The sequence below is a fragment of the Vanessa tameamea genome, chromosome 9, assembly GCF_037043105.1.
Source record: "Vanessa tameamea isolate UH-Manoa-2023 chromosome 9, ilVanTame1 primary haplotype, whole genome shotgun sequence".
Lineage (NCBI taxonomy): Eukaryota > Metazoa > Arthropoda > Insecta > Lepidoptera > Nymphalidae > Vanessa > Vanessa tameamea.
Genome location: NC_087317.1, coordinates 4,992,839 through 5,008,870, shown reverse-complemented (window position 1 = coordinate 5,008,870; position 16,032 = coordinate 4,992,839). Strand labels below are relative to the sequence as shown.

Sequence of the window (16,032 nt, the reverse complement as noted above, 5' to 3'; positions counted from 1 at the left end):
CAATTAAATTTCATACTTAAAACAATTTATACACTCAAATAGAATTTTCTTATTTAACCCAATACTGAATAATAAAAAAATTTTTGGAGATATACAAATATCAAGCCTAAACCAATGAGGCGTATAAACGAAATACATACATAACACAATTTATTGCCATTACGGAAATTTTGATTTTTTTTATAATCGCAAAATTAGAAATAATGTCAAGATTACCTACAAGGCTAATTATTCCATACAGTGATGAGACCGCTTTTTGTGCCACTGTTATGTTTCATTTTATACATATAATTATTTTGATAAGCATAATTTTTTCACAACTAGATTAATTGGCTCTTGATATAGGTACATAATTATAATTGGTATATATGAACGTATACACAATGATCAACATTTTAGCAACACAATTATTTTTAAAATATTACTATTGTATTTCTACAGCATGAGACATGACTAGATTAATTTAACACAATGTATTCTTGATTATACTGATAACTTAGTGTAACTGTATTGAATACTATATTTTAGTATCCGACAAACAAAAAGGTACAGCCATAACTCCGATCACAATTTGTGATCAGTAGAGTTTTGTAAACAAATCCAAAGGTTCAGGAAGAAACTACTTATTTAAAATTATACAAAAATAATAAATTTTATTTTATAAAATTAACTTTGAAGCAAGGATGTCTGACCTGCGTTCCTTATGTCATATAAGTATAGTTCTCTTCCATAATAAATATTACAGAGAAACATAAATAATTATTATTAATGTCTTTTAGGAATAAGTCCTTAATTGCTTCCTAATTGAAAAAGGCAGGCGAACTTAGCAGATTCAACGTCTTTCAAAATATATTTGGCTATAGGTAACCTTGTCTTTAGTCAATCTAGCCTGGATTGCATAACATCCACACCAACAAAGTCTCAAGTACAGGAACTTTCAATACATAAATTAGGTACATATATATAAGGTATCCTGTGTACACTACAAGTTCCATTGAAATATAAAATTACATTTAAAAATATGTCCTAAATAATCCTACAGTAGCCCGTACCCATAACGGCGCTTGTCTCTTCTGCAAGTCTGTGCTACATTCAGAAGCATAGTCATGAAGTCTTGAACACTCATTGTGAAGTCTTTCCTGTTGGAATTATTTATACTGTAGAATATTTTTATTTAATATTACATACAATTATGATACATTATATAACTGCCTTGGTCTAGTAGCCAGCTCATTCGATAGTAGATTCGGCCAATAATGCTATTCTGCCAAGAAATTCTCACACGGCTGACAGAACAAATATGCTGTTGGTCATGCTTATAACCTTTTCAGTCTTGTCGGATTGCCGTCTCTTCGTTGTATTAAAGTGAGCGCGTGAACCTAGCCTTTTACCACCCCGTCGTTAAGAACTCTGAACAAAACAGGCTACCACCGTTACGACCAGTGGAAAGTTGAAGACCCCGAGCTAGTAACGTTACGCAAATGGACGTGGCATTAGTCAGAAGCAATGCTACTGAATCGTCGTAAAAGCCAGTATTTACCTGTAAATCGAGTGAAGAGGTAAATATTGCAGCCTGAGCTTCAAGGTCTCGCCGTACTGAACGCTCGCCCAAGTTAGCAGAACCCACCACCGTCGCCCACGGCACACCGCTACTTGGGGGATAGTACCTGAAAAAAATCCATTATAATATATAAGTTAGATTAAATATTATTTATTATGAATATTTATACATATATATTACTATTATGTTTGTTGTTTAATATTACATATGTTTGCAAAATCATTCACATACACACCTTTCACAAGCCTTATAGCCATCCGAAATGTAGGATAGTTTATGAACCATTAAATGAAAATTGTTGTAATATATTATAATTAGTTACATTTAGGAAAAATAATTGAAAGGTGAAAATACGCCAAAAACTTTACAATAAACTTCTTAAATGTATATGAAAAGCCCTTAATATTTTGATTCTGGCTTAGCTACACAATAGCAGTCCGTAAATGCATTACTACTGGGAAATATCCACCTCTTTTGAATAGAACAAGCTGCTTTTCTTTTTTATGTTGATTCACTGCCTACACATATCAGAATATCTACTGACACATTCTGTTTTCTTAGTAAGTAGGCCGAGCCTTTGCAACTGGTGCAATTGATTAATAAAAAAAAAAATATGGTATAAATATAGTTTATATCCTGTAGCACTCAGGAATGATGTAGCTTTATACCAGTAAAAATATTTAAAATAAGATCATTAGTTTCTGAGATAACCCCCTAAATATACACAAACAAATTATACTTCTTCATAATATTATTATATTATGTTGTAGTATATATAGTAAAAATGTCAATTATCCTTGGACCATTTGTCCGAGCTTAATATATTTCATACTATTAATACAATAAATTAACACAACAAAGATTAAAAGTCTTAAAACTGACCATAGACCCTTTGCATGAAAAGTCCATCCTGTTCTTTCATATTCCAATATCTGTACTCTGTTCATTTGGTCATAATTAACAACTTGCTGCCAAAATCTACAAAAACAAGTATAAAATAAAATATTACAAGCATTTATTATTATAATTAGACAAATTTTACGTCATGAATTGAAGTATAATAATAATACTATTTTCACTTACTTCCTAGCTATTAATGAATAAGCATGAGGTATACCACCAGCCGGTCCTGCAGCTCCCATGAATCCATTAGCCTAAAACATAATAGTGCAAAACTTGTTATAAGTGTATAATTAATTTATTGTTTTCTTTAAACTTATTCCATTTTAAATTTAAATTAACATATCTTGAAACCTTGATAAATTGAGTATTTATTATCTTGAGTATAGTTTTGTGCTAATTTTTTCAGAAATTATCACTTTCATAAAATATTCATTGATTAAACTGATTGAAAAATAACTGACTCATACTTCATTCATTATAATAAAATTAATATTTTTATTTTACAAAAATTTTCAGTGTCAATACTTACATTTGGATGTGCCATCAACAGACTTATACTCGCTTTACATTGTCCAAGTAAAATATCAGCATATTTTTCAGTCAAATTAAAATAACCAGTTGCTAAACGAAAAAGAGATCCTTCTGGTGCAGAAGATAAAATTTTACAAGTTGCTTGTTCATCTTGATTTATGTTGAATTCCCCCATTTGTATCAGAGGAAATATCCATGTGTCTTTGTCTTTAATACCTCAAGGAAAGCAACATAATAAAATTAATTACAAAAGACCAGATAAATAATATAAAACTAATATAGCATTAAGTTAGCAGTACACTGTTCTATACTTACTTTCATTGAGGGATGATAATTTAGAAGCTTGTCTGTCTTTCCATTTATTAATTAGATATGTAATATTTTGATTGACTTGTTTTATAACAACTTCTTTAGATATATTACTAGTTATAGAATCAGAATGATTTGGTTTACTATGCTTTGCTACTTCATCTGTAAAAGGAACCACTATAATTATATACCTAATCAAATAATTATTATTATCAATCCTTTATTTACTTATAATGTATATTACAAACAAACACAATAAAAATAATACAATAACTTACTGGTAGCATACCTATTAGTTCACAATAAAAATTTGCTAAATCTTGATCCTCAATTTCTATGTAACGATCCTGTCTTTGTTGAAAATAGTCATTTGAACAATTTGCTCCGCTCAATATTATAGAATCATCAGCAATATATAGCTTCATATGTTGAAGACCCACAATCTCGTTGTAGCGAGAGGGAAGAGCTTTAGACCACGTTCCATGAAGTCTTGGTGTTTGATACAAAGCTAAGTGGCATCTATCAGAAATACCATTTACAAATTGACGAAATAATGTTTGTGAGTTATCTTTGCCCCGAGTGCCTCGTTGATAATCAAGTAAAACATGAAAATTTAAATCTTTCTTATTTCTAACGTTATGTACTGTAACCTCTAACAATTTTTTTTCTAATTCACCCGTGCCAATATATAAACTGGCTAAAGAAATTCTACGTTTGGCATTTTTAAATCTTTCGTATATGGTGTCATAAAATTTGTTGGGATCATTTATAATATTTATTTTTGAGGCATTAACAGGAAAACATGGAGCTAGATTAAACATCCAATTAAAATGTTGTAATTCTGTTGGTTTAAATCGAAATGACATTTTAAACTCTAATTCATGAAAAGATTAATCTGATTTTATACTTGTATCACAGTTTCAATTTTAAAAGTAAACGTCTGTATTTATTATTTATATTTTTCTTTATTTAAAATCAATTGTGAATTACAATTTTATATTCGCTGTCAAAAACACCTGATTGTCAAATGTCAATGTCAATCTCCGAAAGTGATATGGTAACACAGTTAAATAAATAAAAAAAAAGAAACAATAAGATGTAAAGAATTGTCGCAATATGAGATAAAAATATAACAAATTACACGCAAATTACTGTAAAATATTAGGTCAATGTTAATTTATTATAATAATATTGAAGTATGTAGCTCATTCGTAAGACTTAAAAAAAATAATGATGTGATTATTTTAGTTTTCAATTAACTTTTTTTTTCTTATTTTAAATAAAATAATTTATAATTATGTCAGAATCGTTATTTCGAAGACCCTCTTATTGTATTTTCTTAAAATTTAACTTATATGATAAAGTTACTAGAAATCATTAAAACTGAGTGAAGCACGATTTTTATTTAATATTGATATTAAGCATATAGTACCACACACACAACATAAACACTACCACTGCGCGTTCTAAGTTTGCAATAAAACAAGTTATTATGTTAATCTATATTTATGAACGAGGACATTTGTGTTCCCTGACAAGAACTTACAGATGTGTCTTTAGATAGATTTGTAATCAGACAAAAATAGCAATGATTATAAAATAATTTATTAATATAATATAAAAATATCACTTTAACAGTTAGCCTTTTGTAATTTATATAGTTTTTTTGGTAAAAAATAACAAAACAGTAATTATTGACAATGTGCAAAGGATAAAATTCCTTTATTTTTACATGACATTTAAAGAAATGCTTATATAGACACATAATCCTCTTCAAGGATTTCATCTTTTTCTATTCCAAAATATATTTTGTTTGATCTAATATAAGCCCAAGCCATTCTCTTTGAGCTAAAATTTATTCCAACATCACCACTCTTAGATAAAGTTATTGCACCTGCTGTATTTTTTAGCCGTTCAGTCATACCTGCCAGATAAATAGAAAATATAAGTAAATAATTTTGGTACTCACGAAAGAACATCAACCCACATTGAAGCAGAATTGTGGAATAAATTCCAAGCCTTTAGCCCCACAATAAAGAGCGAAGATTTTCCACAAAAGCACTCACCATTGATAGCTAATTTAGTTGCTGTATTTGCAACATTTCCACTTTGCATTAGCTTGATTATACTGTGTGCTAAACAGTATTTAAGAATAGATTCCCCATGGCCTGTGTAATCAAAATAAAAATATATTTTTTATGTTTATTAATATTATTTTAATTATAATATACTACTAATTATACTATATTACTAAATCAAAATTTTCATTGTTTACAAATAAATGAGTAAAAATATAATACATTACAAACCTGTTGTAGAAACTCCTCCAATATTATCATCAGCATAAGTACCACTACCAATTTGGGGGGTGTCACCAATACGACCAACAGCTTTTCCACTCATTCCACCTGTACTAGTAGCCACAGCTATATGACCATTACAATCTATTGCAACAGCGCCCACTGTACCAACACCACCCTGTAAAATCAAATCTATATATATGGAAATATATATTATAATTTGTCTTGTTATATACATTGATGCAATAATTATTATATAGTTTTTAGTATTATATGTACCAGTTACTTCATAATACCTCATCTCTTAGTCCTATTTCAGTTCTACCAAATTCACCATGCTTTAAAAATTCAGCTAAAGCACTTTTTGCATTTTCACTTATTAAAGATTCAGGAGGTACTGTAGAGAATCCCTAAAACAGAATAAAACAATATATCATAAAATACAATAAATATACAATAAAACTTGAAATACAATATGTTTCTTTTTTATGAGAATAAATTACCATTTCCAAGGCAAACATTTTAGCTCCTTCACCACCCAGCAACGAATGAGGGGAATTTGTGAGAACTTTGTGAGCAATACTTATTGGATGAAGAAAATCTTTAATAAGAGTAACTGCTCCAACATCAAGATTGTTCCCACACATAATACTAGCTTCCATCTCGACTTGGCCTTTTAAATTTAATACAGATCCATAGCCTACAAAGAAGTTGAGAGGTAAGACTAAAAAGATGAAAATATATACATAATTAGATGTACATACGTATATTTTATTAAAAATAAACAACCAGCATTGAAATATTCATCTTTTTCCATGAGTACAACTGCTGCTTCTACAGCATCTAAGGCAGTGCCTCCTTGTGCTAATATTTTTTGACCAACAGCTGCAGAAGCTTTAACTCCATTTAATTTCCCTTGAACACGACTTAGCGGAATATCCCCAGCACCACCATGGACAATAATAATAGGCTCCATTTATAGGTTTCTAAAGAATTATTATATTGTATCACTGTCTGTTAGACAATAATATACATGTGAATAATTTACATTATAAATTTATAAGTAAACTCATGATATCACACAAATGTTATCAGACAAACAATAATGGTTTATCAAATAACAATAAAACGATGTACGATTCAGTTTATAATATCATTATTATATATGTTTGATGTTAACAACATAACAATATATATGTAATAACAACAATACAATTTAAATTAGGCTAAATTTTGCAGTAATATATAAAGGATAAGATAAAGTGATGAAAACCTACAACGTAACAGTTAATTTGATAAAACACAATTATGAATAATTCATCAATTATAATAGATAAAAATAGTAGCGATAAGAAGTTTTATAAACTGTTTCATGTTTTTAGAGATAAGTAAACAATCATAGATACACATTGATAAAAATAAATCTGATATTTCAAATTACTCTTAAATAAAGTCTATGGTTTTTTTAACTTTCTTACTCAATTGCAAATCGAAATGATTGTTTAATATTTTTACTCAATCTTTTGCAGTATTCATTGAGATTATAATACTAATGACCATATTAATTAATTAAATTATAAATTGAATAATAACAACATTATTTGCAATGTGACGAGAAGCAATCCTGGCAACTTAGTTAGTGGCAAGTGGCAACTGGCAATTAAAAAAATAGATGTGAATAAAAATGGTGGTTTGTAAGTTTGTAAATTAAATACGATATTTAATAATAAATAAATAATTGTTACGGTTATGATAAGTTGATATAAAGAATAATGTCTACTCCGGTGTCGAATCGTAAATATGGAGCTCTAAAAATTCGACTAACAAGTAAGTAATTGATCCTTTCACTGATTTCTGCTCCAAAACTTGATGTGAATTTTAGAATGACTGTCACTCCCTAATTAACTTGATTATTTTCTTTTTAGTTCTGTGCGCAAGAAATTTGGTTCGGAGAGATTTATTTCGTAAGTTTTTAATTCTTTATATAAACATATATTTATGTAGTTAATTTGATTACTTATATTGAATAATTTCACAGGAAGTATTGCAATCATATGATACATAAACATTAGGAAGTCATATAAATATGATTTCATTGTTAATATGTCTCTATTAAATTATATTTACTCTATGTATTACAAATATCTATAATAAATATAAATAATATGTGATTATATATAAGCTTTGTTGTGGTATAAACATACAATAACATATTTTACATGCAAATAACTGTAATTATGGAATAACAATGAAGAAAATCTAATCATTATAAGATTTTCAATTGAAATTAGTTAATAATCGATTAAAAATAAAGATCATATGTGATTGCGACAGTTATTAACTAATTGGTAATTAAAGGATTGACTTAGAAAATTTTCTGCACATAATTATCACAAACACATAATTTATATAATCAAATGAAATGACACATTGTTATGTTGTTTATAATTATATTATTATGCAACCCAAAAAAACATTATAATAAACAATATGTTCATACTTGCAATATTTATCAATAATTATAAATATTTACATACATGAAAACATAAATAGTTAGTTTGACCGTAATTGTCAACTTATAGAAAATATTACATTCTAAAAAAAAGTTTTATATTTGATCAAAACAATGGATAACTTTATCTGTTCACAAACACACAAGTGCCGAGTGCATTATTCCCTAAATCTCATAACCCGATGGAACAGCAATCCCACATGAGCAGAGATAAATAAAAAATAACTACATATTTTATCACATTTTTATGTTTAATGTAATGAAATATATTCATTTTTCTTTTTTTGTAATCATCTAGTATTTCTTTCAATAACAGTTCAGTTCAGTTTTAGTTTTGTTTTGTCATGTTCGGAACTAATTCTTGCACCTCAGAAATAGATTAATTCTAAAGTAGAATTTTTATGCATTACCTTGATTAATATTAACAGTAGCTGTCTAATCCATACTATAGATACTAGTAATATAAATATGGCAGTAACTCAGCTGAATCTTTGTCTATTTCTAATTTGGTATGAGCACACATGAACCCTAAGAAAGGACATAAGGATTTTATACATAACACCTGTCGACCTCCCATTCTCCATGTTGTTCATAAATAATAATATCAATTGTATTACAATTTTTCTACTTTTTTAACTCATTATCTTATTTTTACAGGATTGCCTGATCCATTCGCAAAAATATCAGTAGATGGCAGTGGTCAAGTTTACTCTACAAATGCTGTTAAAGCTACATTGGATCCAAAATGGAATACACATTATGACTTATATCTAACTAAAGGTGATGGAATTACTATAAGGTAAATATATAATCTTGTTAATTTACATTTCACAAGTGTCTAACTTATAGAAGAGACCCTATATCAAATCCAGATTCGAGACAAACATTATCAATAGTTGGTCTAGTGACATTTATAAGGCTGCAGATCCTGAGTTCCTGGGTTCAAACCCCAATTTTAGGCCCAATAAAGTTGTTGGGTTTTTCTATGGATTTTTTTTAGTAACAGCCCGGAGTCTGGATGTTGTAAGTGTGTACACTCCCATGCCTCGGAAAACACGTAAAGCTGTTGGTCCAGTCTCTGAACTCCTTCTGATCATGTTGAATATACTGTCTCATAAGATTATGAAAGTGTACTTGGGTTTGCGAAAACACCAGTGCACTATAATAACATTGTCCTGCATATTTAGCTGATCTTCCTTGAGAGTGGCCGCCGAAATCGGCCAGGACGACATCAACATCAGGAAGTTGTCAATGCTATATTCCGTGACACAAATAGTGTTTACCCTCATTGGACTTTGAGTCATATGACTGTGCACCATACTATTTTTGCGAGTCATTATGGTTGGCCACTATCAAAGAATATCAGTTGGGAAAATATTTATATTTTGAGTGTATATGTTAAGAAATTGATCTCTATAAATGACAAATATACATTTTTTCAGTGTATGGAATGAGCGTAAAATTCACAAACGACAGGGTTCTGGTTTTCTTGGTTGTGTTCGTATTCTGCCCTCTACAGTACATAAATTAAAAGACACAGGATGTAAGTAATAACTTTTACTTAATAATGATTTTTAAGTTTTGGATCACATCAACATGGAACTCGAAAATAGATTTTAACAATTAAATTAAGTAATTACACTTATTCCTCCAACTCATTAATCATCACTTTATTCAGATCAATGTCTTGAACTGTGCGAAGACAATTCGGGAGAGACATGTGGAGTACGAGGTCAAGTTATTGTATCTTTGCTATCTCGTGATGGTGCGAGAGGAGAACCTGCATCCGCCGCTGGGGAAGGGTCACCACTAGCTGTGGTAGGCCCAGCTGGCGATGTACGTGCACCCAGAGACCCACCAGTTAATTCTAGCAGTTCAAATTTACCACTGCCTCCACATTGGGAAGAAAGATTTACATCAAGTGGCAGGTAAATTTATTATTTAAATAAATATGTTTCTCGGTCAGTCATTTTTTTAAAAATGAATCATCATTTTATTAAAGTTACATCTTCAATAAAATGATGATTCCTAATCATTTAGCAAATACATATTGTAAACAGCATGAGCAAGGAGTGTATTAATTTGGTTAAGATTATTATGAAGTTTATTTTATTTATACACTGATTGATGGATTCATAAACTGCATCAATGTTTATCCTCCTCTTCGCAATATTGTCAAATTGTGCAGCGGCATGCAAGATAATGCGCGACCCCCTGTCGCGCATTATCTTGCATTACAGTAAAATTTTCGCCTATTAATCAGTTGCTCGAGTTCTGCCAGTACCGGGTCTCCTTTTGTTAGAACTTGTTTCTACAAATCTTCGGTATACTCTAGAAACCATAGATTGGTTTTATTTTAAAAGTCTAGCAATCGTTCGTTGCTCCAAGCCTGCGGCAACCTATCCTACAATTCGAGCGGCTGGTTCGGACGAAGTATAATCGAGGTTCTAATGTATCCATATTTATGGTTACGGAACTTTTGTTGAGTTTTTAATACTAATACTAAATACTATTGGTAATATCAATTTAAATCGAAAATGAAAACAAAAAAAATATAATTTCAAACTTTACTCAAATAACACACGAATTTGAGACTACAAATAAATTTTATTTTCCCGGCTATAATTCTATCTTTTACTGCAGTTCTATTTTCAATTTTTTTATTAATGGACTATCTAAACATTTTCATTTAGTTTAATCTAAAAAGTTGTGAATACTTATGCATGCTACTTGTGTATATTTTATTTTTATTTTCATTAGAACAACCAACAGTAGATACAATATCACATCCAAAATAAAAAATAAAAAATTACATTACAAAATTATCAAGGCAAAAGTTTTACTACTTACAGGTAGTCTCACCATGCATTATCATATTACACAATGTAATTATTGAAAATATGAATTAAACATAAGCATAATAATTATATAATAATTAATAATTATATAATAGTTATTATAGTATATAGTGTATACTTATCAAAAATATTTATTCGAAAGTAGTCCTGTACTTTGATGCAGTTCATGAGTCCGTTGGTCTAATTTTGTTTTATAAGTAGTTTTCTTTTATTTTATTATTCTATTTTTCAGGCCGTACTATGTAAATCACGCGTTGCGTCGTACACAATGGGATCGTCCTGCTGAACAAAATCCTGCATCACCTCTACCAACTTCTACACCACCTTCATCTCCTTCACCAGCACCTACAAGTCCTGTCACACCCACCACTCCACTGTCACCTGCTTCTCCATCCTCACCCATATCAGAAAATGATGTCAGCCATGCAGCTTCCATATCATTGAGGTAAAATTAATTGATTCGATCTAAACAACAAATAAAACATATTATATACTCTACTCTTTTTATATTAAGTGTGATGATTTCCTTTATCGCCGAGCATGATAAGTATTTGGAAATGCAGGTAGTCATCGATTATCTTAAATTTCAGACCAGAACCTCAACCACAGACAGCAGTTCGAAGTCGACAGCCTCCAACAACGGCGACTCCCGTAACGCCCATAGCAGCCACAGATCTACCACCTGGATATGGTAAGTAAATTTGTCGATCTTCATCTAATCGTGAAATTATTTTACCAAAGATAAAGTTTTCATGGTTTCCATTCGCTTCCAGAGATGCGAACGACGGCGCAGGGTCAAGTGTACTTCTACAACAGCGTGACGGGCGCGTCGACGTGGCACGACCCGCGCGTGCCGCAGCACCTGCGCCACCACTCGGCCGCGGCCGGCCCGCTGCCGCCCGGCTGGGAGATGCGCCACGCGCCGTCCGGCCGGCCCTACTTCGTGGACCACAACAACCGCACCACGCAGTTCACCGACCCCCGCCTCGCGCTCTCAGCGCGCCTCGTAAGACTAATTCAACTCATTATACTTCGTGTTTATGGTTCAAATACGATTTGAAATTTAATTAAAATGTCAATGTTACAAAGTAATTCAATGGTTACTCCTTAAATGACATGAACACATAAATATATAAATAACCGTAAATTTAAAATTGTTTTTGTTGTGTTTTTTTACTTCTTTTATATTGATATTAATTAATATTTTTAAAAGGAATTGTTACAAGTGTTAGTGTTTAGTGGAAACCATAATTTCAAAGATTTGATGTAATTTTGTAAGTATAAAAAATCGTGGCATCTTATAACCAACTCAACCTAATTCATTATTCTCTTATGCAGACCCCACCTACAGAAACAGCCCCCCCAGCAACTTCCAGCCCGCCGCCAGCTGCCCCGACGCCTACTCCTGCCAGTAGCGAACCACCTGACTCTGACGCTTTACCGAAATATAAACGCGACTTAGCAGCCAAGGCTCGGGTCCTGCGTGCCGAATTGCAGGCTCTGCAGCCACAAACTGGACATTGTCGAATTGAAGTACTATTTAATGCTATACTACAATAATAAATATACTGCCCGCGATTTCGCCTGCGTTTATGGAAAGGGATTGTCTAGACACAGCATGTTAATTTTTGTACCCCTCATAGCACTTATTCGAAATTTCATGATAATCGGTTGAGTAGTTAAGAGGTCAAACATTAACAAATCAACTCGCTTTCGCCCTTATAATATGAGTTAGATTGTAATTTTCATTTTTTATTTACGTTTAAAACTAAAGTTACTAAATAAAAAAAGTATGTTAAATTCAAAGCTATATTGAGGCGAAAATTTTAATAACCTACGATTTTTTAGGTATCACGTAACGAAGTACTAGAAGAATCGTACCGACTCGTGATGAAGTTACGAGGCAAAGAGTTGCGAAAACGACTGCTAGTGAAGTTTCGCGGTGAAGAAGGGTTAGACTATGGGGGTGTTGCCCGAGAATGGTTACATTTATTAGGAAGGGAATTGTTTAATCCTCATTATGGACTTTTTCAATATGCAAATTCCGGGGACGACAGATACGCATTACAAATCAATGCTGATTCAGGGGTAAGTTATTATAAGATACGAATATTATAATTGTAAAATTTTTAATTAATGTTGCATAAAAATGATGTATATGTGCAATGATATTCATAAAATCAACATAAAATAAAAAAAAAACAATTTGTCTTCAGGTAAACCCTGAGCATTTATCATACTTCCACTTTGCGGGTCGTATATTGGGAGTAGCGTTGTTTCACGGACATCAACTAGACGCAGCCTTCACAGCTCCTTTCTACAAACAGTTGCTGGGCAGACCAATTACATTACGAGATATACGTGATGTGGATCCTGAACTACATCGATCATTGTCTTGGATGTTGTGAGTATATAATTTGTTTTGGATGATTGCTGGAAGATTTATGCGTTAGTACATTAATAAATACAATATTAATATTTGAACAAAGTGGTATTGATCACTATGGAAATAAACGCTATGTTTTTCGCAACCATAGATTAATACGACTTCCAAATAAAAAAAGGATGATTGATATATATATTAAATATAAATTTTATTTTCTTTTTACTACAGCACTGTTGAGTACCCCAGAATTAATCTGTAATATATACGAAAATTTTCATAGGAACATAGTTAAAATATAGTTTTTCAATTTTAGGGAAAATAGTATAGCTGGAGTCATCGATACAACCTTTTCTGTCGAGTGTTCGTCATTCGGAGCAGTACGAAGCGTTGAATTAAGGCCGGGTGGTACCAACGAACCTGTATCGGATGCCAATAAACGAGACTACGTAAGACTATATGTCGCTCATAGATTCACACGAGGTGCTGAACGTCAATGGCTGGCCTTACAGCGTGGACTCGCAGATATCATTCCACCTCAGCTCCTTCGACCGCTGTCTCCACGAGACCTGCAGCCCTTGCTCGCCGGTAGAGCCGACCTCGACCCGGCGGACTGGCGTCGTCATACTCGTTTAAAGCATGTTAACCCAGATGCGCCAATCGTTGGTTGGTTCTGGGAAATAGTGGAAGAATTTGACGCTGAAATGCGGGCTAGGCTTTTGCAATTCGTGACTGGTTCGAGAAGAGTTCCACTCGCAGGATTCCGTGCTTTGCAAGGTTCCACGGGAGCAGCTGCTCCGAGATTATTTACCCTTCATTTGGTAGCTGATGCCTCACCGGATTCGCTGCCAAAAGCTCACACTTGTTTTAATCGTCTCGATCTTCCACCATATCCAACTAAAGAGAAATTGCACGACAAACTAAAACAAGCTGTTCTAGAAACTGCTGGATTTGCCGTTGAATGATATTATACACTTATTTGGCTCTGATATTTGTGTTCTATATTTGTACATAGCTGCATGCTGTATTGATACGGCTGTATCATTTTATTAAGACGAAAGACGTAAACGAAAAAGAATAAGCAATTTATGAGACTGAAGTAACAGGATTGATTGTATTTTGACATGACAAAATTAAAAAAGAAATTTGCATAAAATAGACGAAAAGTCTGATAATAATATACTGTATACAAGAGTTTACACTAATAAATCAATTATAGCTTTGTTAAAGAAATATATTACCCGTAGTATAATATAATATACACCTTACAGTTAAGAAGTACTTCCATTATTTTTAACTTATTATTAAAGATGTACTTTTCGAAGTTATTTATTATCTGGTTGAGTTTTAAAATCATTTGTACTGGAAAAAAAACATTACCATTTTTTGCATTTGAAGAATGTTTCAAGCACTGTTTAAGTCTTGCTAATACTTATAATGTGCAATGCTCAAATAAAAGTATACTTTCAATTCTTAGTTATAAGAAACGCTTTATTGTGTAATTATATAAAAAAATATCGAAATTCTCATTTCTATATATTCGTTAAAAAAACAACTATATAATTGAAACAATTGTCAACAAAAAATTATTACAAATATTGTCTGCTTGTACATGATTTTAGTAACTTAATCATAATCAATGTTAAAAATTTGTAGTAATGATACCATTGGCCTAATTGACTTCAAACAACTAACTTATACATAGTAGATAGAACATTTTTCGTAATGATCATAATGTTTAAATCGGTGATCGTGTTTAAGATAATATAACCGTGTTATTGTTTGTCACTGGTTGTTGTAGTACAAAGCACAAGTGATGTGTTCTGTTACAAGGTATTAAATTCATTTTAATACTAAGTTATTGGATTTGAGGTAATTGCTAGTAAGGTGCCTTATTATTTGAAAACAGGAATTATAAATATAATATGTATATACTTTTACAATTAACAAATTAATTATTCTGTTTAGATAATTATTTAATTTACTTTACATTTATTCAACAATTTTACATAAGTATAGTCATAAATGTATCATTGTAAAAAAATATTTTAATGTGGTGACATGAGTTTATATTCAATATTTATAACAAGAATGAGTGCCTTTACCTATTAAATAACAACATAGACTTAGCTTTAGAAAAGTATGACTGTTAGATATTATGTAAAATGATTTAATGGTAACAAACTTGCATCAAAATAAACTATGATATTTTTGCACAATATTACCCATGTATTTTCTTACACCTAAACCTATATACATTACAATACGCAATGATGAGTAGGTATAATATATTGTGTATCAAACGATTTCTATTCTCAGTCTAAGTAATACGCATACGTTTAATTTCGATAATCTGATGTTATTACTCAAAAATATTCTTACTACGTAATTAAATAGATAATGGCTAACAAATAATTATCCGATTCGTTGGTCAGTATTTAATATTGTAGAATGATAATTAAAAAATAACTTTAAATGTAATGATTTCGTCAGCCATTCTTACACAAGAATAGCCCAACACGTATGAAATACTATATAAACAAACAAACAAATACCATGTGCACTAATGAGACACAATCAAAAAAAGGTTTAAGCTCAAGACAAAAGACGTAATATAATAAAATACTGCAAGAATTTCTTAAAGAAAAATTCAAAAACTTAGTATCTAGACGGGA

At 31.1% G+C, this 16,032-nt stretch overlaps 3 protein-coding genes across 4 annotated transcripts; 1 reads left to right on the top strand and 2 right to left on the bottom strand.

Annotated features, from left to right (window-relative positions):
* Positions 1-704: 704 nt before the first annotated feature.
* LOC113394930 (CDP-diacylglycerol--glycerol-3-phosphate 3-phosphatidyltransferase, mitochondrial) lies at positions 705-4,339 on the bottom strand. 2 transcript variants are annotated; one of them, XM_026632403.2, is made up of 7 exons: positions 3,594-4,339; positions 3,311-3,466; positions 2,994-3,202; positions 2,645-2,715; positions 2,444-2,539; positions 1,541-1,667; positions 705-1,139 (listed from the first exon to the last, which is right to left on the bottom strand). In XM_026632403.2, the coding sequence occupies exons 1-7, from the start codon at positions 4,168-4,170 to the stop codon at positions 1,014-1,016; spliced, it is 1,362 nt and encodes a 453-aa protein (XP_026488188.2). In that variant the 5' UTR covers positions 4,171-4,339; the 3' UTR covers positions 705-1,013. The 2 variants fall into 2 exon arrangements, with proteins under 2 accessions (XP_026488188.2, XP_026488187.2); XM_026632402.2 differs by having other exon boundaries at positions 707-1,139; positions 2,994-3,211.
* A 671-nt stretch (positions 4,340-5,010) lies between these two features.
* LOC113394932 (probable isoaspartyl peptidase/L-asparaginase GA20639) lies at positions 5,011-6,658 on the bottom strand. The gene is made up of 6 exons (XM_026632404.2): positions 6,394-6,658; positions 6,108-6,304; positions 5,901-6,014; positions 5,614-5,782; positions 5,371-5,472; positions 5,011-5,228 (listed from the first exon to the last, which is right to left on the bottom strand). The coding sequence occupies exons 1-6, from the start codon at positions 6,578-6,580 to the stop codon at positions 5,056-5,058; spliced, it is 942 nt and encodes a 313-aa protein (XP_026488189.2). The 5' UTR covers positions 6,581-6,658; the 3' UTR covers positions 5,011-5,055.
* A 586-nt stretch (positions 6,659-7,244) lies between these two features.
* On the top strand, positions 7,245-15,578 carry LOC113394929 (E3 ubiquitin-protein ligase SMURF2). The gene is made up of 12 exons (XM_026632401.2): positions 7,245-7,431; positions 7,530-7,568; positions 8,774-8,915; positions 9,559-9,659; positions 9,795-10,044; positions 11,207-11,419; positions 11,565-11,665; positions 11,748-11,980; positions 12,313-12,507; positions 12,823-13,062; positions 13,191-13,378; positions 13,674-15,578. Exons 1-12 carry the CDS (start codon positions 7,377-7,379, stop codon positions 14,320-14,322), a joined length of 2,406 nt encoding a protein of 801 aa, XP_026488186.1. The 5' UTR covers positions 7,245-7,376; the 3' UTR covers positions 14,323-15,578.
* The last annotated feature ends 454 nt before the right edge of the window (positions 15,579-16,032 follow it).

Bases quoted from the DNA above. Each gene is read 5' to 3' on its own strand.
- LOC113394929 (XM_026632401.2), top strand. From the start codon at position 7,377: ATGTCTACTCCGGTGTCGAATCGTAAATATGGAGCTCTAAAAATTCGA. The intron at 8,916-9,558 runs GTAAATATATAA...ACATTTTTTCAG, and splicing joins GGTGATGGAATTACTATAAG to TGTATGGAATGAGCGTAAAA. The intron at 13,379-13,673 runs GTGAGTATATAA...TTTCAATTTTAG, and splicing joins CGATCATTGTCTTGGATGTT to GGAAAATAGTATAGCTGGAG.
- LOC113394930 (XM_026632402.2), bottom strand. From the start codon at position 4,170: ATGTCATTTCGATTTAAACCAACAGAATTACAACATTTTAATTGGATG. The intron at 3,467-3,593 runs GTATGCTACCAG...TTCCTTTTACAG, and splicing joins TTTTTATTGTGAACTAATAG to ATGAAGTAGCAAAGCATAGT. The intron at 3,212-3,310 runs GTAAGTATAGAA...GCTTTCCTTGAG, and splicing joins ATTATCATCCCTCAATGAAA to GTATTAAAGACAAAGACACA.
- LOC113394932 (XM_026632404.2), bottom strand. From the start codon at position 6,580: ATGGAGCCTATTATTATTGTCCATGGTGGTGCTGGGGATATTCCGCTA. The intron at 6,015-6,107 runs GTAATTTATTCT...ATTCTGTTTTAG, and splicing joins AAATGTTTGCCTTGGAAATG to GGATTCTCTACAGTACCTCC. The intron at 5,229-5,370 runs GTGAGTGCTTTT...TTTATCTGGCAG, and splicing joins AACTAAATTAGCTATCAATG to GTATGACTGAACGGCTAAAA.